We start from the raw sequence: 25,320 nt of genomic DNA on the forward strand, positions 1-25,320 counted from the left end.
GCAGGCAGAGAGCGGCTGCAGGGCAGAGCTGGGCACACAGGGGCTGAGCTGGGCTCTGTGAGCGCTGGCAGGGAAGAGCCGTGGGGCCAGAGAAAGAGCTGCTGGCAGGGACAGCTGCAGGCGTTGAGCGTGGCTGTCCTGCATTGCTCTGGTCTGGGAGGTGCTGTGCAGGGCTTGAGAAGGGAAAGGCATTCCAGTGTGCCCATCTGTCTCTCTCCTGGCTTTGCTCAGATGATTTTGGGATAACTGACCGGCTCGGTTGGAATGGGAGTTTCAGCTGCAGGCTCAGGCACAGACCCTGTGAGTCCTCCTGTGCCGATGTGAGCACAGCAAGGAGGTGTCCCATGTTTCCTCTAATCTGTGAAGCTGTGGGCAATGCAGTGTGTGATGCTGGGGAAGGAGCTGGCTCTCCTTTAACAATTACCATAATCAGGACCCTTGGTCACCTGCTTGGGGTGTCCACCCAAGCTGCACGCTGCTTCCAGGGCACACTGTGACCATGGGTGTCCCTGGCTAGAAAGGGGGGTGCTGAGACTTTGAGAAAGGGCGAGCCATTCTGTGCTCTGTAGTGGATCCCTCTGCTCTTCAGCAGTGTCTGCTTGCTTTTTAGGGTAACAAAGTGTCCTGGTTGTGGCTGGGATAGAGTTAATTTTCATCTAAGTGGGAAGGACTTTTGAGAACAATTCTGAAAATGCACTGATATTTTTGGTTGTTTATAGGTGATGCAACATGTTCATGCTCAGTATATAAACTTGGTGGGGGTTGCTGGGGTCTGCCAGTCGATGCTGGGGACTGGCTGGGCATCAGTCAGTGGGTGATGAGCAGCTGTATTGTGTATCACTGTCTTCCCTGCTTCCTTTCTTCCTTTCTTCCTTTCTTTCTTTCTTCATTTCTTTCTCTCTTTCTCTCTTTGCTTCTTTCCTTCCTCCTTGTTTCTTTCCTTCTTTGTTTCTTTCTTCCATTCTTCCCTCCTTCCTTCCTTCCCTCCTTCCTTCCTTCCCTCCTTCCTTCCTTCCCTCCTTCCTTCCTTCCCTCCTTCCTTCCTTCCTTCCTTCCTTCCTTCCTTCCTTCCTTCCTTCCTTCCTTCCTTCCTTCCTTTCTTCTTTCTTTCTTGTTGGATTTTATTACCCCCGACTACCTCCCTCTCATTATAACTGTCATTCTCATTATTGTTATTGTAATTTCATTTTTATTCTACTGCATTAATGATTTTTTTCTCGTCTCAAACTTCAAGATTTACATTCCTTTCTGATTACTCTCCTCATACCTATGGGTGAGGGGGGAGTAAGTGAGCATCCCTGTGGTACATAATTTCCAGCCAGGGTTAAACCAGGACACATGTCAGTGTAATTGGACTCTATCACAGAAAGCTGCAAGTGCGGGGCAGCTGAGAAGGAGCTGGAGGGACTCACCAGAGTCCCTGCCTCTGCCCTCAGGCACAGACAGTGCCCTTGCCTCTCAGCACTCACTCTGCTCTCCCTGAGCACGGCACAAAGCCCTCCTGACCTGACTCTGGCCATGGCCGTTGCTCAGCACGGGCAGAGCCGATGCTGACAGGCCCTTCTGCGCTGGGAGCAGTTTGGGCTGAGCCAGTGCAAGGCCAGGACTGGCCCCTGCCCCCAGGGTTCCCATGAAGCCCCTGCTGCAGAGCAGGGCTCACTGCTGGGCAGCCAGCGGGCACAGCCCCTGCTCCTCACAGCACACTCGGCCAGCACTCAGCACAGCTCCAGCCACGGCTCGGAAGGGAGCTCTCCCAGGAACGGCAGAGGGGGGGACATGGGGCAGCGGGGGCGCATCTAGGAGAAACGGCTTTCACTTGGTTCAAAGAAGTCTCTCCTAAATTGTCCCTGCCCTTTGTCCTTCAACAGGTCCCTGTGTTCAGAAACAGAAGATGTCTAACAGCAGCTCCATCACCCAGTTCCTCCTCCTGGCATTGGCAGACACGCGGGAGCTGCAGCTCTTGCACTTCTGGCTCTTCCTGGGCATCTACCTGGCTGCCGTCCTGGGCAACGGACTCATCATCACCACCGTAGTGTGTGACAAACATCTCCACACCCCCATGTACTTCTTCCTCCTCAACCTGTCCCTTCTTGACCTGGGCTCCATTTCTACCATTGTCCCCAAAGCCATGGCCAATTCCCTGTGGGAAACCAGGGCCATCTCCTATGCAGGATGTGCTGCCCAAGCTTTTCTCTTTTTATTTTTCATTTCAACTGAGTATTTTCTCCTCACTGTCATGGCCTATGACCGCTACGTGGCCATCTGCCAGCCCCTGCACTACGGGACCCTGCTGGGCAGCAGAGCTTGTGTCCACATGGCAGCAGCTGCCTGGGCCAGTGGGTTTCTCTGTGCTGCGCTGCACACGGCCAATACACTGTCACTGCCGCTCTGCCACGGCAATGCCCTGGGACAGGTCTTCTGTGAAATCCCACAGATCCTCAAGCTCTCCTGCTCACACACCTACCTCAGGGAAGTGGGGCTTATTGTGTCTAGTGTCTTAGTAGTGTTTGGGTGTTTCATTTTCATTATTCTGTCTTACATGCAGATCTTCAGGGCTGTGCTGAGGATCCCCTCTGAGCAGGGACGGCACAAAGCCTTTTCCACGTGCCTCCCTCACCTGGCCGTGGTCTCCCTCTTTCTCAGCACTGGCACATTTGCCTGCCTGAAACCCCCCTCCATCTCCTCCAAATCTCTGGACTTGGCGGTCTCAGTCCTGTACTCGTTGGTGCCTCCAGCAGTGAACCCCCTCATCTACAGCATGAGGAACCAGGAGCTGAAGGACGCACTGAAGAAGCTGATGCAGTCAGGTGTCTCTCAGCGGCAATGAACTGACTGTGGCTCTTTACAAGGTATTTTCAAGTCACGTATAGGACATCATGTGTGTTTAACATTCCATCTATGACAATCATGGTTTTACTTCAATGTATTTCCTCACTCCACTTCCCCAAAAGCACGAACCCAGCCTCCCTGACCCAGAGGCCTTTGTACATGCGCCAGGGAGGATGGTACATATATACTCCTGTGTCACATCTCAGTAATAAAAGGGTGGGTTTTTTCAATGCCTATATCTGGAGGTTGGTCTCTTCTTCCAAAGCTGAGCTCAGGAACAGGCTGCAGGAATTGCCCCCAGAAGACCATGCTGCTGGGCTTGGGTTCCCCATGGCTCAGGGGAGGAGGGCATGGGGCAACGCGTTAGGGCATGGGCCTGTGTTGAGCCTTGGCGTGTGGGGGCCCAGTGCCCATGGGAATGGTGGGTGACCAAGAGGGATGTGCCTGGGACCATCTCCCTGGGCTTTCAGGCACCGCTGCCCTGCACAGCAGCACCGCCTGCTCAGGGCCATGCCTGAGACCACATCCCTGGGCAAGAGCAGGTGTCTCTGTGGATGCCCCAGCTGGGGCAGGCTGCTGTGTCCCTGGTGCAGCAGGAGGTGCCTGGGGAGCCCCCAGGCCAGCAGCCTGGTGCTGGGGACAGGGACTGGCCCCGAGGGGCTGCCAGGAGTGGGCAAGCAGGGTCCCTGTGAGAGAGGAGCAGCAGACAGAGGGAGGCAATGGCCTCTGTGTCCTCATGCCATGGCTGGTGCCAGCCCTGGGGCTGACTGGCAGGAGGAGACCCCTCTCTGCCCACCAGCATCTCCTGTGCCCTTGTGATGGTCTATGGCCATGGGGTGAGTGCCCAGAGCTCTGCAGCCCCCTTTGGGTGGGCACTTGCATGGGGCCAGCCCCGCGTGGGCTGCTGTGTCTGCCTGGGCTGGGGAGAGGGCAGGGGAGGTGGGCAGAGCTGGGGGGGGGGCTGGGCTGGGAAGGGCCAGGGAGAGGGAAACACCAGTGAGAGCTCAGCTGTGTGGGTGTGCAGGGTGGGGGCACACAGCAGGGTGTCCTGGTGCAGACCCAGGGGTCATGGTGAAGCAAGCAAGGCACCAAAGGAGCGGGACTGAGGGGCCAGATCTGTGCCGTGTTCCCTGCACACCCTCAGAAAGCTGCAGAAGGGAAATTTTCCCCACAAATTCCCAAACACTGCTCATTTCCAAGCCTGGTCATATACCCCAGCCCTCATTAGGGACCACTGCTGCATGGCCACCTCTGTCCTCCTCCGTTGCCCAGTGATACCCAACTCCATCACCATTTCTAAATATAAAGGGAGCCACTTTCCTACTGACACTTGTTACACACAAGTCCCATAGCTCTTGCCACAGTTGGTCTCTCAGTGAAGGCCATAGTCAGACACCTCCAACAAGATCATGTTCTCATGGCATGGTGTTCTAACAAATATTGATTGAGATCCCACCAGCTGGCCTGGGTCCAGCGCTCCAGTCTTTCACTCAGAACCATTTCTCAAATAATACTCTTGCTCTCTCAGCCTCTCTTTGTCCATAATATGCTCCAGGTCCCAACCATCCTTCTGGCCTCTGTAGGACTTGCTGTGATGTGTCAGGGTCTTTCATCTGCTGGGAGCCCCATTGTGGGCTCAGCAGTCCTGATGTGGTCCTGTGGTGGGTTAACCTGGGCCAGTGGTGAGACAAACATCACTTGTTGTCAGCTGCACTGACTCAACAGGACAAAGGGAGAAGTTAAACCAGCAATGCTCATGGGTCAAGATAAAGACAAAGAGATCTCTTAACGATTCTTTTCATGGCCAAAGAAGTGTCGTCTTTTCCACATGCCACACAAAGATGTGTGGCAAAGATCAATTTATTGCCAATTAAAAAAGTGTTTGGATTGTGAAATACTATGCAGGAGAAACAATGGCAGAGAAAACCTGGCTTTTCTGGGGGAATCAGTGTCCTTGGTGTCCACTGGATATGTAAGCAAGGATGCCAGAAGTCCAGGGGCTTGTGGGCAAGTTCCCCAGACTAAACAGTTTGCCCACTCTGATGTTCACCTGCACCTGGAGTCCCTAAAGAGGACAAGCTGCTCAGGGATGTGAAGAGCAGTGCCAGTCTTGGTTGTAGTGACTATGAAATTGTGGAGTCCCTGATGCCCAGGTAAGTGGGGAAGGAGAGCAGCAGAGCAAAGCCCTGAGGCAGAAGGGAAGGAGAACCTGGCCTGCTGAGGGCACTGGCAGGTGGGATCCCATGGGGGCAGGGCCCTGAGAGCATCCCTAGGCCTTCCTGGCCCTGACCAGCCTCACCTGGGGCCTCCACCCAAAGCTTTGTCCATGGCTTCGGGGGGCCATTGAAGCCAGGCAAGAGATTCAGCCCCAGCATGATCTATGCCGTAGGTGTGCGGGTCACCTTAGAGAGGCGTGTGGGTCTCCTTAGGGTCACAACAACAGGCACAGCTTTGCCTGCCCATGGACCTTGTTGGTTCGGAATGTCAGCATCACTTCCCAGCTTCATTCTGAATGGGGTTTGCCAAAGATATGAAACCATGGCCCTCCAAGTCCTGCGGACTTTCTGTTGCCTCCCTTCCTTCCTCAACTCCCTCCGAATTATACACATCTTCCTTGCTGTCAAGGCTTGTCTCTGGCCAAAAGCCCAGCAGCCACCCAGCCGCTCCCACCCCCCTTCCCTCCACAGTCAGGGCCCAAAAATGAACACAGTCACGGACAGGGGGTCTAACGAGGGATGAGCGTGGGGACACAATCACTTCCCTCACTCTCTTGGCAAGGCACCTCTTCGTACGCTCCAGGGCACTGCTGGCTGCCTCTGCTACCAGGTCACGGGCTGGGATTGTGTTTTGCCTTCTGTCCCCCAGCACCACCAGGGCCTTTTCTGCACAGACACTGCCCAGCCAGGCAGGTCCCAGGCCCTGCAGCTGCAGGGTGTTAGTCCATGCGAGGGAGGTGCAGGCTCTGCCCTTGGTCCGTCCTGCATCTGTGCAGCTCCTGCCAGGGCGGCCACCCCACCTGCCAGGGTTCCCCTCCATGGCATCCCTAGGGCACAGGGATGCTCCTCTCAGTTTGGTGCCACCGACAGACACTGTGAGAGTTGCCTCCACTGGGTCATGTGTACAGCTCTTAAACTGTAAGCAGGAGAGTCCCCTGTGCTGCCCCACACTGCCCCAGTATGTCCCAGTGGCCTCCAGGTGGGGTGTGAGCCCTTCCCCACTGCTCTCTCAGCCTGACCATCCAGCTGGTGTTTTACTCATCTCTTTCTGTTCACACCCAGAGTGTCATGGCCTCACTCGGGCAGAACACTGAGGGAGACCAGGACAACAGTTTTGCTGAAGCTGAGGGAAATGACATCCACTGTGGAGCTCCTCACGCACAACTGCAGGCTGTCAGGTTGGTGAGGCAGGAGTTACCCTTGGAAAATCCACCTGGACAGTTACCCGCTCAGGTGCCAGAAATGTCACCCAAGGCGACTCTAACTGGTGGCACACCCCTCACCATGGGGGTTTGAGCAGCCTGTGGTTCCCCGAGCTGCACTTATGGACTCCTTCCAAGACAGATGCAACACTTACTTGTCCTTTCTCACAAGTGATCTCTGCCAATTCAAGGAGCTTTCAAAAGCGATACCTCAAGGAAATATTGATTTTATACCAGAACTTCACCATTATTATTAGTTATACTACGCCCTTATTTTCTCTCATCTTTAACATATTTGCACCTGAGCAGGAGAAAGTGACGGCTTCTGAAGTCATCTTTTCAGCAGACTGTCTCAGCAAAGGCTCTTTCAGTTATTCACCTGTTTTCTCCTCCCTTTACTCTTTGGTCTTTTCGGTACCTCTCACCTGTGCTGCTGTTTTTACTTCAGGAAGGAAAAGCTTGCATGTCTTCCTGCAGCCGAACTGTCTCCTTACCCAACTCTCCCCTTGTGTTTAGATCTATATTTCTGTATCTAGCACCTAAAAGATTTCTCATGAGAGTGTCCCTTGCGGAAAGGCACCTCATCAGAGACAGCTTGGACTCGGCATATGCTTGTGGAGGGTGTTGGCTTATTTATGCCACTTGATCATTCTTCACAGTGCTTGCAGATTTGAATAATTCTTCTGTACCGGTGTGCAGCCAGTCCTCTAAGGCAAATTGGTGGGGATGGTGCAGAGGAGCTGCAGCACCCACCTGCAGAATTGAGGGGAGAAGTCTGACGTAAGGAGAAGGGATGTGAGTCCCAGGGGACAATGAGAAAAAGGGTGGTCTTGGGGACAGTCAGAGCAAGGTTGTCCATCCGGTGTCAGACCTCAAAGAACTGTGTTTCCTACCAGTCCAGATATCCCGAGGAGATCCTCTGCATCATTATCACTTGGAGATTGCTGCTAGAACCTCCTCTCTAACCTAAAAAGTAGCAAAATATAACCTATGAAATAAAAAATACTTATTTTGAAGTGCACTTTGAAATCCTCTCTCTTACCTACATGAATGGAACAGATTCAATTAGCTGCACAGGTCTTCAAGACTTGAAGGAAATGAGAAAAGCAAATACCTCATTAGGGCCTTGGGGGCTCCTGCCATGAACCTGAGCTACTGAGAGCAGACTGAACCAACCACTGAAGGAATGTAAGTCAGAAGCAGCACTGAAAATACCTTCAACATTGATGGGTCCCGCTGAGGGCCATTGCTGACAAAGCGTCCCCATGGACTCGTTAGAGTAGCTAATTAGAAGCCAGAACTGCAGGTAGCCAAAGGTACTGTGTCGGTGGCTGCAATGCTGCAAAACACATTTAGATTTTTTTATGAAGCAGAAAGACCAAGCCCTGACCCCCAGGCTCTTGGAGGGCAGAACATAAGAGCCTCCAAATCGAGTTCTATGTCACAGGCCTTGGTGGGAGAGGCAGCTGCCATTGCCAGGGGGACAGAGGCCTCAGCCCCCAGCTGGGCCATTCAGCCTTGCTGCAGCCCTGGGCCATCTCCACTGCAAGTTGCCCTACACTGTCCATGTGGCACCTCTTTCCACTCTGGGGGTTGGCATCTTCCTTGCTTTCCCACCCAGCCCTCACACCCGCATTTCTCTGCCTTTTCTGAAGTTTCTCCCCTCATCCCTGCTTGTTCCTTGAGACTTAAAGCCATGGGACAAGCCAGGCTGCCTCTGGGTGAACTCTGGCATCAGAGGGCAACCCTCCGAGGGACATTTCTTTTTCCTCACATCCAATCTTACCCTTCCAAGCAGCACTTTGCGGAGGTTTTCTCTTCCTGTCGCTATCAGGAATCACTCCCTTATCTCTGACACCCCCCTTCAAGCAGGTGCATGCTGTTACTGTGGTGCCCTGAGGCTCCACTTTGCCAGTATCAAGAAGCCCAGGACCTTCAGTCTCTCTCCACAGGCACCAAACTCAATCCAGGCAGGTATCCTCCACAGCCTCTCCACTTTTCCCCCATTCCTCCAGAATGAGAAACCTCAAAGCCCAGGCACAGATAACCTGGATGTGGCCACAACAGTGCTGTGTCAAGGGGGATGATGCTGAGTCAAGGGGGATGATGAATCCCTTGTCTGGGTGGCCACCTATGGTGAAAAGCTCCAAAGAATCACCAAAGGAGGACAGTCAATGGCCAGGGAGGAAAGGGAAAGGAGAGGTGAGCTGCTTGCATGGGAGGATACAGGGGTGGTCAAGGAGAAGCAATTGTGCGTGGGAAAGGAGGGAAAAGTTGGGAAAGGGTGAAGAATAGGAATCCATAGGAACCAGCCAAGCAGCCCTGCATCTGAGCAGCAAAGCTTGGAGTGGGAAAAGAACATCGCAGGTCATCTGACCAACTTTCTGATTGGCTTCAACAGCCGCTGGAAACCTGAGTGATTTCCCTGCCATCATGAAGGCAAGATCCATGGTGGATGGAGATCCAGAGTCATTCATGCTGGAAGGGACCTCCGGAGGTGTCCAGGCCTACATGCTGCTCAGAGAACGATCAGTTACGGGGTTGAAGCAAGTAGCTCAGGCTTTCCTTCAAGTGGGGCTTGAAAAGCTCCAAGGATGGACATGGCACAAGCTCTGTGGGACATCTGCTCCACTGCTTGACTGTTCTTCATGGGGAAGGACATTGTCTTCCCTTGCTTCAGCTGATGCCCATTGGCCCCCACACTCCCATCATGCACAACAGGCAAGAACCTGGCTGCCTTTTCTTGCTGATATGGCCCAAGAAGATCTGGGAAGGCTGCTATTAGGTGTCCCCAAAGCCTCCTCTTCTCCTGGCTTTGCACCTTTCAAATAAGGCCCATGGCATCCTGGGCTGCATTAGGAAGAGCACTGCCCAAGGGTTGGTGGAGGTGATCTTTCCTCTCTACTCAGCCCTGCTACAGTTTGTCTTGTTGACTTGCTCTTGATTTCTACTTTACCAGTGTCACCCATACTTGACAGAAAGGTGCTGTCCACATTTTTCACCATTCCTGCCTTGTCTTTTGTTCAAAACAAGTCCAGCAAAGCATTTGTGCCATGTTGGTCAGGGATCATTGCTGCGATGGAGAGACGGGACGCAGGGTGATACAAGCAAATGCCAATTTATTGTACAGAAGCACGAGTTTATATACACTTTCAGAAGCTGCGCGTTTTAAAAAGATTGGTTCTTGAAGCTGCACGTTTTAAACAGTTGGTTCCTGAAGCTGCGCGTTTTAAACAGATTGGTTCCTGAAGCTAAGCCTTGCATACTAGGCAATCCCCGACTGGTGGTTAACTACCAGCAATTAACAGCAAGGTGTTGCCCTTCCTTCACGGCATCCGTCCCCCACTCCCCTGTGCTCTCTCAGCATGGCTCATCATGTTCGTTTTTGTGTCTATTCACACTCCTTGTCTTCCCAGGGTTAGTGACCTACAAGCTCGAGCACATTCCCTTCAGCTAACTGATTGCCACGCATGGTCCTGATTTCCAGCCCACTCCTGCAGATCATCTTCCAGTTTCCCTTCAACCAAGGCCTTCAAGTAAAGTTCCCTTTCTCTAGCGGTCTAAAGGAGATGTCGTTCTCCTTCTAACCTTCATCAGGAGGTTGAGAGAATGTGAGCAGAAGCCCTTTGCACATGGAGGAGTTAGTGATGAGTGTCACAGGAAACCTGAGCAGGCCTGTGCTGTGCTCCATGTACCTCTTGGCCTTCAGGCTGAGCTGTGCTGAGTGTGTCCCTGGGTTGCAGAACAAGCCATATTGGAAGAAGAAATCTGCAGGAAGCTGCTGGTGAATGGCCAACCGCACGCCCTTACCTTTGTCTGAGGCTGCAGTTACCAACTCCCAAGTGAACATCTCCTCTTAGAACACGAGAAGTGATGACTAGAATGGGTTTCCCTGGCAGAAAACACTTCAAGAGCTGACAGGAGCAGTGTGGGATAAGCCTTCTGCAGGCAGGATCTGCACCACTTGCTGCACCACTCTCCCAACGCTGGAAACTCCGTGTTCCCGGCCTCGGAAGGGACGGCATACAGCTGACACGATTGTCTCTGTGTGTAGAGAGTTGGCTCTAGCCAAGGCCAATTGAAATGACACTTTGTCTCAGAGTCCAAGTGCCTTTCTTACTGCAGCCATAACCAGCTGGGCTGCTGATGGCCAATCCCCCAAGGAAACTGGAGACTCCAGGGACCTCAAACTCGCCTTCATGGCCACGTGCCTCCTATGAGCTTCTCAGATGTAATGGGTGTCATAATGATAGCCAGATCATCAGCCTGCTTGTGGCCTCGGTTACTCCTTGGTCAGCGGTTCCTGAATTGGAGAAGGCAGTGATAAAGAGATGCACAGCAATGGAAGAGATGGCCAAGGACCCTGCAGGTGCCATGAAGGCTTTGCAGGAAGAAGTGTGAGAAATAGCCCCTATAGCTGTGCAAAATGGAATGGCGTTAGATATGAAGGTGGCGTCTGAAGGCACAGTCTGTGCTGTTCTTAATACCAGTTGTTGCATATACGTAGATCAAAGTGGGAGAAATTCTACAGATATATGTGTAAAAAAAATTTGGACACATCCTATTATTTGTCGTGAGTTCCAGAAAGTTTGCACCTTCTATGAAATTGAAGACATTTGGAATAGCCTGACGTCCTGGTTTCCTGATTTACAGCTATGGATTAAGAAGTTCATCTCCAGATACCTTTCTCCTCTTTCTCTTTGATCGCTCCAATCCATTTTACCTATGTAGCTTCTGCTTTAAGGTTCAGAGAGGAAAATTTGGACTGTCTTTCAGTAGTGTCTCTAATATTCCCTATGGGCAACTCTTCAGTAGTGGCAATAGACCTCATGGGGATTTGCTTGAACTAACAATTATACAGCTGAGAAATGTATTTTTTATTTATTAATTTCTATCCCACTCCCCCCCCCCACACACACACACGATAATTAATCCCTCTTTTATTCCTGCTTACACCCTGTTCTCTAAGAAAAGCAGGCAATAATTACTGCCAAGAATTTGCTATATTCAGCTGCAGAGTTGGTTGAAGATCTGATGTAAAGTGATGTAAGTCTCATGGGGCTGAAGACAAAAATATTGAGGCTGGAGAGCTGGGGAGCAAGGCTGTCCACGCAGTGATTAGCTCCAGGGACTGCCTTTCCTACTTGTCCGCACCTCCTCAGGAGACACTGTGCATCAATAGTAATTGGAAAAGCCTTCTATCCTTTCCCCAAAGTGCTCATTACCTGCCTTTCTCTTTCACTGTACAGCTGAAACTTATCTCATTAAGTGTAGGAGCCAAACTTGAAGACCAGATGTCCCTGATGGAGGAGACAGGGCTCGTCAGGGCGTTCTCCCTCGTCATGAGCCCAGGGTGTCTGTGGTGCTCTGGACTTCAGGTGTTCAGAGGAGCCTGAAGAAACCTCTCAAGATCACCAAGTCCGGAGCAAAGCCCACAGTCCCTGGAAGCGTTAATGGGCCCCACTGAGGGCCATGGCTGAGAAAGCCGCCCCATGGCCTTGTTAGAGCCCGTCCTTGGGGGCTGTGAGTGCAGGAAGGCACAGGCGCTGTGCAGGCAGCTCTGCTGCTGAGCAAAGCCTTGGCTTGCTTGATGAAGCAGAAAGGCCAAGCCATGACCTGCAGCCTGTGGGGAGGTCGGTGCTGTCCCTCACAGAGGGCTCAGGGCTCTTCCTGGGGACCATGGAAGGTGGGCATCCAATGCCCAGTGAAGGACAGCAATGGCACAGCAACTTCCAGCTTCCCCATGGGGCTGCAAGGAGGCAATGATGCCCCCGTGCCGTGAGGACATCATGTCTTGACATGACCCTCAGAGGCAGAGACAGCCGCCACAGCCAAGGGGACACAGACCTGTGTTCTACTGGTGCCTTCCAGCCTTGACAGCACCCTTTGCCCTCTCCACCACAGGCTGTCCTACATGGTTGGAGCCCTGCCCCTGTTTCCCTGCAGGCTGTAGGCACCATCTCGCTGCCCTGCCTTGCTCTCACCCCAACATTGCCATACCTTCGCTGAGGTACCTCCACTCTCACCGGCTGTTCCTTGAAACACAAACCATGGGCTGATCCAGGCTCCCTCTGGCTGAGCTCTGGCACCGCAGCAGGACCCTTGCAGTGACAGTTCTTCCTCCCGATAGCCACTCTCCATTTGCAACATTACACTTTGTGAAATCTTTTCCCCTCTCCTCTTTCTTCCCACTACCCAGAAAGGCTTTACCACCTCAGGAACTGCCTTCCAAGCAGGGAACATAACTCAATAGCTATTTTTGGTGGTCTTTCCCCTCAAAAAAGTGAAGTCACCTCCACATGGTCTTCTAAACCACATGGCTGCTGCTGGCCTTTTAGCTTCTCCCAGAGACGTGACCAAGCCACATGCCTGCTGCTGTCCTCTCATGTCCACAGGCAAAATGGACATGACAGCCTGTACCCCAGCCCTTCTCCTGGATGGGGCCTATGGGGTCCCTTGGCAGAGGGACTGTCCCAGCCACGTTCCTGATGCTGGCCTGTCACCTCCAGAGACAGAACTGACCTCACAGGCCCCTTCACAGCCAGGCATGTCCTCCTGCATGAGGAGTTCCTGAGAATCAGCTGTCCTCCTCATAACACACCCCTCTGTCACCCTCATTCTAACCCATGACCTGGCCACAGAAAAGCAGCCTTGTTTCTTTCAGATTTTTCAAATGCATTTCCCACAAGCCATTTGAGTGGAGAAACATTCTTCACATGAACTTCCGTAGTTGTGTTGACATACACATGATATATGATCTTTCATATATATGGCTTTTTTTTCCAGGTTGGACTGACCGCTGGAGATCATCGAATCCAGCCCTCCAACTGAGGCAGGGTCAGCTAGAGCAACTTGCTCAGTAACTGGTCTAGGTAGGCTTGCAATATCATAGAAGCATAGGAACAGAGAATCATTTAGGTTGAAAAAGACCTTAATGATAATCAAATCCAACCGTTACCACAGGACGGCCAATCCCATCACTAAATCATGTCCCGAAGCACTGCATCTATGTACTTTTGAAACACCTCCAGGGCTGCTGATTCCCCCAGCTCCCTGGACAGCCTGTTCCAATGCCTGACCATCCTTGCAGTGAAGATGTTTTTCCTCATATCCAATCTAAAGCTCTCTTGGTGTAAATTGAGGCATATTCCTCTTGTTCTGTCACTTCTTACCTGGGAGAAGAGACCTACCCCACCTTTCAGGTCTACAACCCAACCTTTCAAGTCTACAACATCCTTTCAGGCAGAAAGATCCCCCCTGTGGTTCCTCTTCTCCACACTGTACAACCTAAGTCCCCTCAGGTGCTCTTCAACAGTGCAGGGCTCCAGACCCTTCACCACCTTTGTTGCCCTTCTCTGGACATACTAAAACACCTCAACATTACTGTTGAAGTGAGGGGCCCAAAATGGAAACACAGTGTTCAAGGTGTGGCTTCAGCAGTGCCGAGTACAGGGGGTCCATCACTGCCCTGGTCCTGCTGGCCACACTGTTTCTGATAGCAGACACGATGATATGGGCCTTCTTGGCCACCCGGGCACACTGCTGGCTCATGCTCAACCATCTGTCAACCCGCACCCTCAGGGTACTTCCCCACCAGGCTGCCTTCCAGCCACTCTGGCCCAAGCCTGTAGCGTTGTGGGGGGCTGTTGTGACCCACGTACAGAACTGGCACTTCTCCTGGTTGAACTTCATACAACTGGACTCATCCAAATGATCCAACCCGTGCAGATCCCTCTGCAGAGGTTTACTGCCCTCATGGAGATCAACACTGCCACCCAATTTGGTGTTGTATGCAAACTCACTGAGGGTGCACTCAAGCCAGATCATTAATAAAGTTCTGAAGCAAGACTGGCCCCAACACTGAGCCCTGGGGAACACCACTCCTTATGGGCCGTCGTCACCCGAATTCACTCCATTTACTCCCCCTCTTGGGGCTTGGCTGTCCAGCCAGCTCAAACCCAGCGTGGAGAACACCCACCGAAGCCATGAGCAGCCAGTTTCTCCAGGAGAATGCAGTGGGAGATGCAGCCAAAAGGCTTTCCTAAGGTCCAGGTAGACAGCATCCACAGCCTTTCCCTCATCCACTAGGCAGGTCATCTTGTCCCAGCAGGAGATCAGATTCCTCACAAAGGACCTGCCTTTCATACATCCATGCTGGCTGGTCCTGACCTCCTGGTTATCCCGAACCTCCCTCCTACCCTTCTTGTAGGTGGGCAGCACGTGACTAACATTCAGCCTTCTTGGACCTCCCCAGTTAGCCAGCACTGTTGAAAGTCATCGCTGTGGTGAGGCAATAGAGAAACAGACCAATGATTTTCAGAGTGTCCCTGCCTCACGGGATGTCCATGGTCAAGGACACAATCAAAAGCACAGAGGGGCTGAGCTGGGCTCTGTGAGCGCTGGCAGGGAAGAGCCCTGGGGCCAGAGAAAGAGCAGCTGGCAGGGACAGCTGCAGGCAGCAGAGCCCTGGGCAGGGAGGGGGGGAGATGCTGAGGGGGACCCTGATGCAGGGCAGATAGGGGCACCTCCTGGCCATGGTCTGCCGTGCAGGTGCCTTCCCTGAGCAACACACCTCTGCTCTCCTCTCCCACCCAGCACAGCCTTTAGACCGTTGGTTCCATGTGTTTCAACAGCTCCTGGTCCAGCAGAGCAGCAGAAGGGATGAAGTGCATCTCTCCTGCTGCCACGGTGCCATTTCTCGCTGAGCACAGCCTGAGGGTGACTGCCCTGCACTGCTGCTGTGTGGGAGGTGGTGTGCCGGGCTGGGGAAGGGGAAGGAGTTCCCGAGTGTCCCTTTGTCTCTCTCCTGGCCTTGCTCAGATGCTATTGGCATTGCAGACAGGCTCTCTGGCAAGAGGGGTTTCAGCTGCCGGCTCAGGCGCAGAGCTTGTGGGTCCTCCTGTGCAGACATGTCCTCAGCAAGGAGGTGTCCCAGCTTTCCCCAAACCTGTGATGCTGTGGGCAATGCAGTCTGTGAGGCTGGGGAAGGAGCTGAGTCTCCTGCAAGAACTTGCCATGGTCAAGACACCTGACTACCTACTTCGGGTGTCCACCCAAGCTGTATGTGCCTGCCAGGGCACACAGTGAGCCCTGGGTGTCCTTGGATAGCAGTGTGGTGCTGAGCCTTCGGTAAGGGATGAGGCATTCTGTTCTCTGCAGTGGATCCCTCTGCTCTCAGCAGTGCCTGGCTGCTTGTCAGGGTAACATGGCAGTGTGATCACTCTCCATCTAAGAAAGGAGCAATTGCCGGGCAGCTGGGAAGGAGAGGGATGGAGAGAGCAGAGTCCCTGCCTCTGCCCTCAGGCACAGACAGTGCCGTTGCCTCTCAGCACTCACTCTGCTCTCCCTGAGCACAGCACAAAGCCCTCCTGACCTGACTCTGGCCATGGCCGTTGCTCAGCACGGGCAGAGCCGATGCTGACAGGCCCTTCTGCGCTGGGAGCAGTTTGGGCTGAGCCAGTGCAAGGCCAGGACTGGCCCCTGCCCCCACGGTTCCCATGAAGCCCCTGCTGCAGAGCAGGGCTCACTGCTGGGCAGCCAGCGGGCACAGCCCCTGCTCCTCACAGCACACTCGGCCAGCACTCAGCACAGCTCCAGCCACGGCTCTGCAGGGAGCTCTCCCAGGAACGGCAGAGGGGGGGACATGGGGCAGCGGGGGCGCATCTAGGAGAAACGGCTTTCACTTGGCTTAACAGAAGAATTGCCTGACTTGTCACTACTTTTCCTCCTTGAGCAGGTTCCCATGCCCAGAGGCAGCAGATGTCCAACAGCAGCTCCATCACCCAGTTCCTCCTCCTGGCATTGGCAGACACGCGGGAGCTGCAGCTCTTGCACTTCTGGCTCTCCCTGGGCATCTACCTGGCCTCCCTCATGGCCAACGGACTCATCATCACTGCTGTAGTATGTGACCACCACCTGCACACCCCCATGTACTTCTTCCTCCTCAACCTCTCCCTCCTCGACCTGGGCTCCATCTCCACCACTCTCCCCAAAGCCATGGCCAACTCCCTCTGGGACACCAGGGACATCTCCTACTCAGGATGTGCTGCACAGCTCTTCCTGATTGTCTTTTTCCTTTCAGCAGAGTGTTCTCTCCTCACCGTCATGGCCTATGACCGCTACGTGGCCATCTGCCAGCCCCTGCACTACGGGACCCTGCTGGGCAGCAGAGCTTGTGTCCACATGGCAGCAGCTGCCTGGGCCAGTGGGTTTCTCTGTGCTGCGCTGCACACGGCCAATACACTGTCACTGCCGCTCTGCCACGGCAATGCCCTGGGACAGGTCTTCTGTGAAATCCCACAGATCCTCAAGCTCTCCTCCTCGCACACCTACCTCAGGGAAGTGGGGCTAATTGTGGCTGGTGCCTCTTTATTCTTTGGGTGTTTTGTTTTCATTGTTCTGTCTTACATGAAGACCCTGGGAGGATAAGGAGGGTGAATAGATAACAACCAACAGAATGAGTCTGGCCGAGAAAAGGTAAGAAGATGAGGAACAGATGGTGCCAAGGGGAAGTAACACTTTGCTGTTAATTCATGAGTGTAAAAATTTACTTAAAGTGTCCTTTGTTTGTAGTTAACCAAACAGGGATTGCCTGGCATGTAATGCTTAGCTTAAGTGAGAGAGGGGGGGGGGTAAGAGATAGGGTAGAGTTTAACGATTATGATAGTTTGCTTAGCTGTTTAGGGTAAAGTTGTAAGATTTAACGATTGTAATAGTCTGCTTAGCTGTTTAGGGTAAAGTTGTAAAGTTTAATGACTATGATAGTCTGTTTAGCTGTTTGCCAAATCTTACAGGGTTTGCTTGGGTGCTGTGATAAGGTGTACGGGAGTAAAGGGCTTCATGACCATATAAGTCCAGCTTTATGACCATATAAGTCCCAAGAAAGATTACAGCCTTGCAAGAACAAGCCAAAGCCGGTTCTGCGGTTTGGACAAAGAGCAGGACGTTACTGAGCCTGCGCCAGGTGTGGGGGCAACTAGCGGTCACGAGGAAGACTCACCTGCCTTCATCCTCAGGACCCCTGACGACCACCACCAGGGGACACTGCGCAAACTCAGTTGAGAGAAAAATATGGAAATGACTCGCAGAGCTAATTTTAATACAAAGCGGGGATAGGTAATGCATATATAGGCGTGTTACGACATAGTTATGAATATGTAATGAGTTGCCTTATAAATTCGCGCAAGTTTTCGCGCCAGGCGCGCACGATTTTTGGCGGGACTACCCCTGTGCTGCCAGCGCTGATTAAACATACCTACTTTACAATCTTACGGATTGTGGAGTCCGTTTTCCGCGCGTCATGAGGAACCAATCTGTTTAAAGCACGCGACCTCTGATAACATAAATAAACTCGTGCTTCTGCACAATAAGTCGGCATTTGCTAGCATCAAACAGCGTCCTGTCTATCCATCGCAGCAAACTGGAGACCCCGACGTGATGGGTTTATGAACCGCCAGGCTGAGCGGCAGGCTGCAAGTCCCACAGAACGTTGAATGAGCTGCTGAAAGGTAGCAGGAACCGGCAAATGAAGTCCCTCTGGAACTGAGAGATGAGCTGTGGGAAACATGGGAATCAAGTGTCTTCCCCTGTGAGGGATGTATATGGACTCATAAAGGGTCTTCTAGTCAGATCCGGGAGCCCATGCCTCAGTCTCCCCAAATGGTGACCCCTATGGTGGTGTTCCCAAGCCTTGGAAGAATAAGGACGGAACTGGTCGATAAAAAAGCCAGCTCGTGGAAGAGGGCTGCGTTCTGGAGGAGACGGCTTGGCTGAACGATCGTCTTGCTGTCCGGACCAGGCGGACAACCTAAACCCCGAGGATAACACCTGTATGCATCGCGACAGGTGAGCAGCCAAGAAACTTTAGAGACTTGGAAAGAATGAAAGTGTGTACATACAGCAGCCAATTGTATGATGCTGCCGTGGAGGGGAACTCCGTGTCGGGAATGCATTTAACATCTTGGTGGCAAATTCTGACTACTCTTTGCCAAGTGTAGACTAATTCTACTAACGGTGCCAAAACAGAGGAGGCTGTAAATTCCACTGACAGCGAGACTCTTCTCAAGACACCGTCAGCGATGGCGATTCTGTCCACACCTTCTCTGCCCAAAAAGCTTCCTCCTGTCACTGACTGCAGCGACCCTCACAACACAGGACCAAGCACGGGAACAGGACAACTCGGACAATGATTTTATTGACACTGATAAACCTTTTGATCCAGGTCCTATAGATCTGGAAAAGGAGCTAGACCTTTCCCCCATCCCCTTGTCTCTCCCGATTTATTGACTGTACTTTCGGGGAGGGTGAAAGGGGGTCTGAGGGATTGGTGGCAGGAATGCAAGTGGGAAACACTTCAGTGATGGGTTTGGGGAGTCGCTAGGGCATGTTCAGTATTTTGTCAGACAAATCAACCTGCAGAGTGGCAGCCTGTGCAATACGAGGCTGTTACAGAGTTAAGCAAAGCAGTGCGGGAAGGGAGGATTCATAATGCATTTGCTATGTCCCTTCTTGAAGTGATGGCAGAGCCTTATACACTCACACGGCATGATTGGAAGTTACTGCTTTGTATGGTACTGACTGATAGAGTATATGATGTGGTTATCTGATTTTTGTGAGCTGTGTGTAGTGGCCTTGACTGAAAACCTTAATCGGGGAATTGCTGTTAACTATGAGCAGTTAGCTGGAGCAATTAACTGTGCCGATTCTGTGACCCAGGCAAGGTATCCCAGGGACAACTGTTTGCAAATGAAGGAATGGCTATTAAGGCAGTCAGGGTGCGGGAGTCTTGCCACAGTCTTGCAGGGTCCTAGAGAGTCACTAACTTTAATACTAACTTGATTGATTGGCTTCAGAATATTTTGCAGCAAGTCGAACATCAGGAAGCTCAAGGGTTGCTTTTAAAACAACTAGCTGTGATAATGTCAATGAAAACTGTAAACGGGCAACTTTCACAATCGCAACCCCAACATGTGTCAAATGATTGTAACGCAGAACTCACAGCAGACTGTAATTCTCAGGCTGAGTTCTGGAATGCAGCATAACACATTTTTGCTTCTCTAATCTCTTCTGTAAGAATAGTACACGCTCTTAACTTGCTTAGTAAATTAGGCTGCTAGCTTGCTAAACAAAGTAATACCACAAATACTATTTTTTTCCTGGCTTATTAACGGATGTTGATTCTGTCCATCATATGTCGCTACAGAACCGAGTTGCTATTGATTTTTATTATTAGCACAGGGACACAAGTGTGAAGACTTTGATAGGATGTGTTACGTGAATCTGAGTGACCACTGTGAATTAATTTACAAAAGTATACAAAACTTAAAAGCCTTAAAACAAAGATCTGCAACAGAGCCAGGGGCGGGAGGCCTTTGGTCTCTTCTCACGGCTGGGAAACTTTGGGCCATGACTCAAAAGTATTACAGGATTTATTATAATTATCTTTAACCACCTTATTGATGTTTGCCTTATGTCTCCCATACCTTTTTTTCCTGTATTCAGTGTTTAGTTGATTGTAACATAAATCAGGTCATGGTCACCCAGCTACACACAACCTTTGCCTTGTCGCAATTAACAAGCAAAAAAGAGGAGGATAGAGAATGTCTGAAGAGAGATATAGGAGAGGAAGCTGGAGAATATTTGACCTAACAAGAGATGAGAGAACAGCTGGGTATTGTGAAGGAGACTAGGAAAGATAAACATGGTTATCTAGTGTTTAATAGGTGTCTGCACACTTGTAGAGATAGACAGCTATGTAACTACATGAATGATTTCTGCCCTGAGCCTGGTGGAGCATACAGCTGCGGTTTGTGTCCGGGCTCAGATGTAAATAGGGGCTTCTCTGTTATGGTAAAAGTGTTTCTCTTTGCATAAAAAAGAGAGGGAATGAAGGGAATGACCCCAGAGGTATGTTCAGAGAAGGCATGCGATGTTTCGAACATTTTGACTGAACCAGTTCTTGTTTGGTGTGCCCTTCCACCTATGTATAATGTTAATCCAAAAGAAGCTGATATTGTTTACACTTTGTCGATAATTGTCTTTCTGTAGATACTAATGTAGTAGGAGGCTATGATGGGAACGTATCGCAGCGGTTCTTCTCTTATCCAGAGTAACAGCAGGGAAAGCATTAAAGAGTTAAATCACCTTGTTTGGTAGGCAGTTCAGAATGTGAGTCAAAATTGCCACTGCTTTTTGGTGTTGGTTCAAGGACATGGCTGTGAGGATTTTGATGGTATGTGCTGCGTGCATTTTAGGCGCCCCATTGCAGCAACATGTTATCAAAATCTGAGAAAATGTCAGCCTTTTTGGCATCCATTCACTCAGTTGGCAGTATTGTTTTTTTGCTATTGCCTTGGTTGCTGTCATGTTTGCAAGGGCCCTGCGAACATGGCAAACCTGGTACTAGCTGTTCCAAAGCAAAAAGGGGAAATTGTAAAACTGTACGGAACAAAGACAGTGGGTTATTTTGACATTGATAATGTGTCTTAGTTGGTTTTTTATTTGTTCTATTACTTGTGCCTTGTTTTTGCTCGGTTTCAGGGGTTCTTTTGTGCAACAGGAAGGGGGAGATGCAGGAGCGGGCTGGAAACTAGGACCACGCGTGGCAATCAGTTAGCTGAGGGGAATGTGCTCGAGCTTGTCTAGACAACAATTAACATGATGAGGCATGTTTACAGAGCACAGGGGAGCGGGAGACGGATGGCGCCAAGGATGGCGCCAAGGAAAGGTAACACCTTGCGGTTAATTGCTGGTAGTTAACCACCAATCAGGGATTGCCTAGTATGCAAGGCTTAGCTTCAAGAACCAATTAGTTTAAAACGTGCAGCCAGCTCAAGCCGGTTGTACAAGGCCTTGGCTGGGTAGGTTTGGAATATGTCAAGGGGTGGACATTCCATAACCACTCTTGGCAACTACCTGCTGTGGTTGAACATCCTCAGTTCAAAAAGTGATACCTTGGCTCACATGGAATGCTGCATACATTAATAAGACTCTCAGAGGCTTTTCTTCTCCAGACTGAACAGTTGTAGATCTCTCACCCTGTCTTCCTGGGAGACACGTTCCAGTCCCTTCAAGAAGCTTGGTGGCCTTTTGCAGGACTTTAGTAGGTCAACAACTCCGTTGCTCTGGGAAGCCCAGCCCTGGACACGGCCCTCCAGATGTGGCCTCAGCAGTGCTGAGAGGAGGGGAAGGGTCACCTCCCCCCATCGGCCAGCGATGCTTTTCCTAATGCAGCCCAGGGGGCCGTTGGCCTTTGCCATGAGGGTGCATCAATGGCTCCTGCTCAGCTGCTTGTCCTCTGGCACCCAAAGGTCCTTCTCTGCAGAGCTGTTCTCTGGTTGGCCTGCCACCAGCAGGATAGCCCCAGGAGGGCTGCATCACGGGCTGGCCTCCCCCAGGGGCTCGCTCAGCACCAGCAGCAGCATCTTGCCCATCCTGGAGATGAGCTTCAGCTCTGGCACAGGCCGCAGGGTGCTACAGAGTCACCTGGGAGAGCAAAGCCCTCTCCTGCCAGGGCTGCGCAGCCCAGGCCTGTTGCCCTCTGGCCTCGGGGACTGCAGCCCTTGCTCTCGTGGTGGGAACGTCCTTCATCCTTCTGCTGCCCCCTGCCACCCGCTCCAGCATCCTCTGCTGGGCAGCAAACCCCTCCCACACAAGGGCTCCCATCCCTGGGTACCGGTGTCCGTGTGACAAGCCTGCCCTTGGCCCTGGTGCCACCCCTGAGGTGCTGCAGCCCACATGGGCCCCAGAGCCCACCGCCTGGGGCGCGGGCAGCAGGAGCCCCCTGTGCCACCACAGAGCTGTGACATCAGTGCCGTAAGCGCTGAGGAGGGGCAGGGCAGCTCCCACGCCTTTGGTGGTGGATGGAGACACAAGGTCTGTAGGGGAGACCTACAGGAAAGATGAGGGGAGGGGGACGCTCTGTGTGAGGTCAGGGCAGCTCAGATACATGGAGCTCTTGTATTGGACAGGCAATGAGGTTGGGTGAGAGCTTGAGTGTGGATCAAAGGGGAGAGCAGCCAGGGTGGCACTGAGGGAGGAATTAGTTGTGGTTTTGCCCAGTCCAGCACCCAAATCCTTTTATATGCAATATCCCTGTGGTCACTGGGGGTCAGCTGCCCCAGCTCCTTGCGTCCCCCCAGTCTCCTTGTAGCGCAGGCAGAGTGTGAGAAAGAGAAGCCTTGGTGATTACTCTGCAGCGGTGGCCAAAACACTGGTGTGTGGTCAGCGCTGCCTTAGGAAGAGATGCAAAGCACAGCACCAGAAGCGCTGCTGTGAAGAAAATGCACTCCATGCCAGCCCGAGCCAGGACAGAGTGACGGGTCATACAGTCAGGGTGAGGCATGAACAATGTCTGCTTGAAATGACCTGAGGAAACCTGTGGATCACAGAGCCTGTCTCTTCTGGGGGAATCCGTCTCCTTGGTGATCACTGCACAGGTAAGCAAGGATGCCAGGAGCCCAGGGGCTTGTGGGTCAGTTCCCCAGACCAACCAGGCCACCCACTCTGATGCTCATCTGCACCTGGGACTCCCCAAAGACAACAATCTGCTCAGGGATTTGAAGACCAGTGCCACCTTGCTTCTAGTAGTGTGCAGTTGTGGTGTCCCTGATGGCCAGGCATGTGTGGAAGGAGAGCAGCAGAGCACAGCCCAGGACAGGAGGGAAGGAGAACCTGGCCTGCTGAGGGCACTGGCAGGTGGGATCCCATGGGGGCAGGGCCCTGAGAGCATCCCTAGGCCTTCCTGGCCCTGACCAGCCTCACCTGGGGCCTCCACCCAAAGCTTTGTCCATGGCTTCGGGGGGCCATTGAAGCCAGGCAGGAGATTCAGCCCCAGCATGATCTATGCCGTAGGTGTGCAGGTCACCTTAGAGAGGCGTGTGGGTCTCCTTAGGGTCACAACAACAGGCACAGCTTTGCCTGCCCATGGACCTTGTTGGTTCGGAATGTCAGCATCACTTCCCAGCATATTCTGAATGGGGTTTGCCAAAGATATGAAACCGTGGCCCTCCAAGTCCTGGGGACTTTCTGTTGCCTCCCTTCCTTCCTCAACTCCCTCCGAATTATACACATCTTCCTTGCTGTCAAGGCTTGTCTCTGGCCAAAAGCCCAGCAGCCACCCAGCCGCTCCCTCCCCCCTTCCCTCCACAGTCAGGGCCCAAAAATGAACACAGTCACGGACAGGGGGTCTAACGAGGGATGAGCGTGGGGACACAATCACTTCCCTCACTCTCTTGGCAAGGCACCTCTTCGTACGCTCCAGGGCCCTGCTGGCTGCCTCTGCTACCAGGTCACGGGCTGGGATTGTGTTTTGCCTTCTGTCCCCCAGCACCACCAGGGCCTTTTCTGCACAGACACTGCCCAGCCAGGCAGGTCCCAGGCCCTGCAGCTGCAGGGTGTTAGTCCATGCGAGGGAGGTGCAGGCTCTGCCCTTGGTCCGTCCTGCATCTGTGCAGCTCCTGCCAGGGCGGCCACCCCACCTGCCAGGGTTCCCCTCCATGGCATCCCTAGGGCACAGGGATGCTCCTCTCAGTTTGGTGCCACCGACAGACACTGTGAGAGTTGCCTCCACTGGGTCATGTGTACAGCTCTTAAACTGTAAGCAGGAGAGTCCCCTGTGCTGCCCCACACTGCCCCAGTATGTCCCAGTGGCCTCCAGGTGGGGTGTGAGCCCTTCCCCACTGCTCTCTCAGCCTGACCATCCAGCTGGTGTTTTACTCATCTCTTTCTGTTCGCACCCAGAGTGTCATGGCCTCACTCGGGCAGAACACTGAGGGAGACCATGACAACAGTTTTGCTGAAGCTGAGGGAAATGACATCCACTGTGGAGCTCCTCACGCACAACTGCAGGCTGTCAGGTTGGTGAGGCAGGAGTTACCCTTGGAAAATCCACCTGGACAGTTACCCGCTCAGGTGCCAGAAATGTCACCCAAGGCGACTCTAACTGGTGGCACACCCCTCACCATGGGGGTTTGAGCAGCCTGTGGTTCCCCGAGCTGCACTTATGGACTCCTTCCAAGACAGATGCAACACTTACTTGTCCTTTCTCACAAGTGATCTCTGCCAATTCAAGGAGCTTTCAAAAGCGATACCTCAAGGAAATATTGATTTTATACCAGAACTTCACCATTATTATTAGTTATACTACGCCCTTATTTTCTCTCATCTTTAACATATTTGCACCTGAGCAGGAGACAGTGACGGCTTCTGAAGTCATCTTTTCAGCAGACTGTCTCAGCAAGGCTCTTTCAGTTATTCACCTGTTTTCTCCTCCCTTTACTCTTTGGTCTTTTCGGTACCTCTCACCTGTGCTGCTGTTTTTACTTCAGGAAGGAAAAGCTTGCATGTCTTCCTGCAGCCGAACTGTCTCCTTACCCAACTCTCCCCTTGTGTTTAGATCTATATTTCTGTATCTAGCACCTAAAAGATTTCTCATGAGAGTGTCCCTTGCGGAAAGGCACCTCATCAGAGACAGCTTGGACTCGGCATATGCTTGTGGAGGGTGTTGGCTTATTTATGCCACTTGATCATTCTTCACATTGCTTGCAGATTTGAATAATTCTTCTGTACCGGTGTGCAGCCAGTCCTCTAAGGCAAATTGGTGGGGATGGTGCAGAGGAGCTGCAGCACCCACCTGCAGAATTGAGGGGAGAAGTCTGACGTAAGGAGAAGGGATGTGAGTCCCAGGGGACAATGAGAAAAAGGGTGGTCTTGGGGACAGTCAGAGCAAGGTTGTCCATCCGGTGTCAGACCTCAAGGGACTGCGTTTCCTACCAGTCCAGAACTGCTGAGGAGATCCTCTGCATCATTATCACTTGGAGAATGCTGCTAGAACCTCCCCTCTAGCCTAAAAAGTAGCAAAATATAACCTATGAAATAAATAAAGGAATTATCATCTGGTGCGCTTCAAAGTCTTCCCTTTTAACTACACCATGAAAAAGCTCATTTGAGCTACACAGGTCTTCAACATCTGAAGGAAATTATAAAACTGTAAATAACTTCTTTAAGGCACTTGGGGCTCCTTCCATGAACCTGAGATACTGAGAGAAGACTGAACAAACCACTCAAGGAATGCA

General features: G+C 52.1%; 1 protein-coding gene across 1 annotated transcript; it reads left to right on the plus strand.

The window, feature by feature from the left end:
* Nucleotides 1-1,891: 1,891 nt before the first annotated feature.
* Nucleotides 1,892-2,827, plus strand: LOC129734563 (olfactory receptor 14C36-like). The gene has a single exon (XM_055698172.1). It carries the CDS (start codon nt 1,892-1,894, stop codon nt 2,825-2,827), a length of 936 nt encoding a protein of 311 aa, XP_055554147.1.
* Nucleotides 2,828-25,320: the final 22,493 nt, after the last annotated feature.

This window comes from Falco cherrug, chromosome W (genome assembly GCF_023634085.1).
Source record: "Falco cherrug isolate bFalChe1 chromosome W, bFalChe1.pri, whole genome shotgun sequence".
Classification (NCBI taxonomy): domain Eukaryota; kingdom Metazoa; phylum Chordata; class Aves; order Falconiformes; family Falconidae; genus Falco; species Falco cherrug.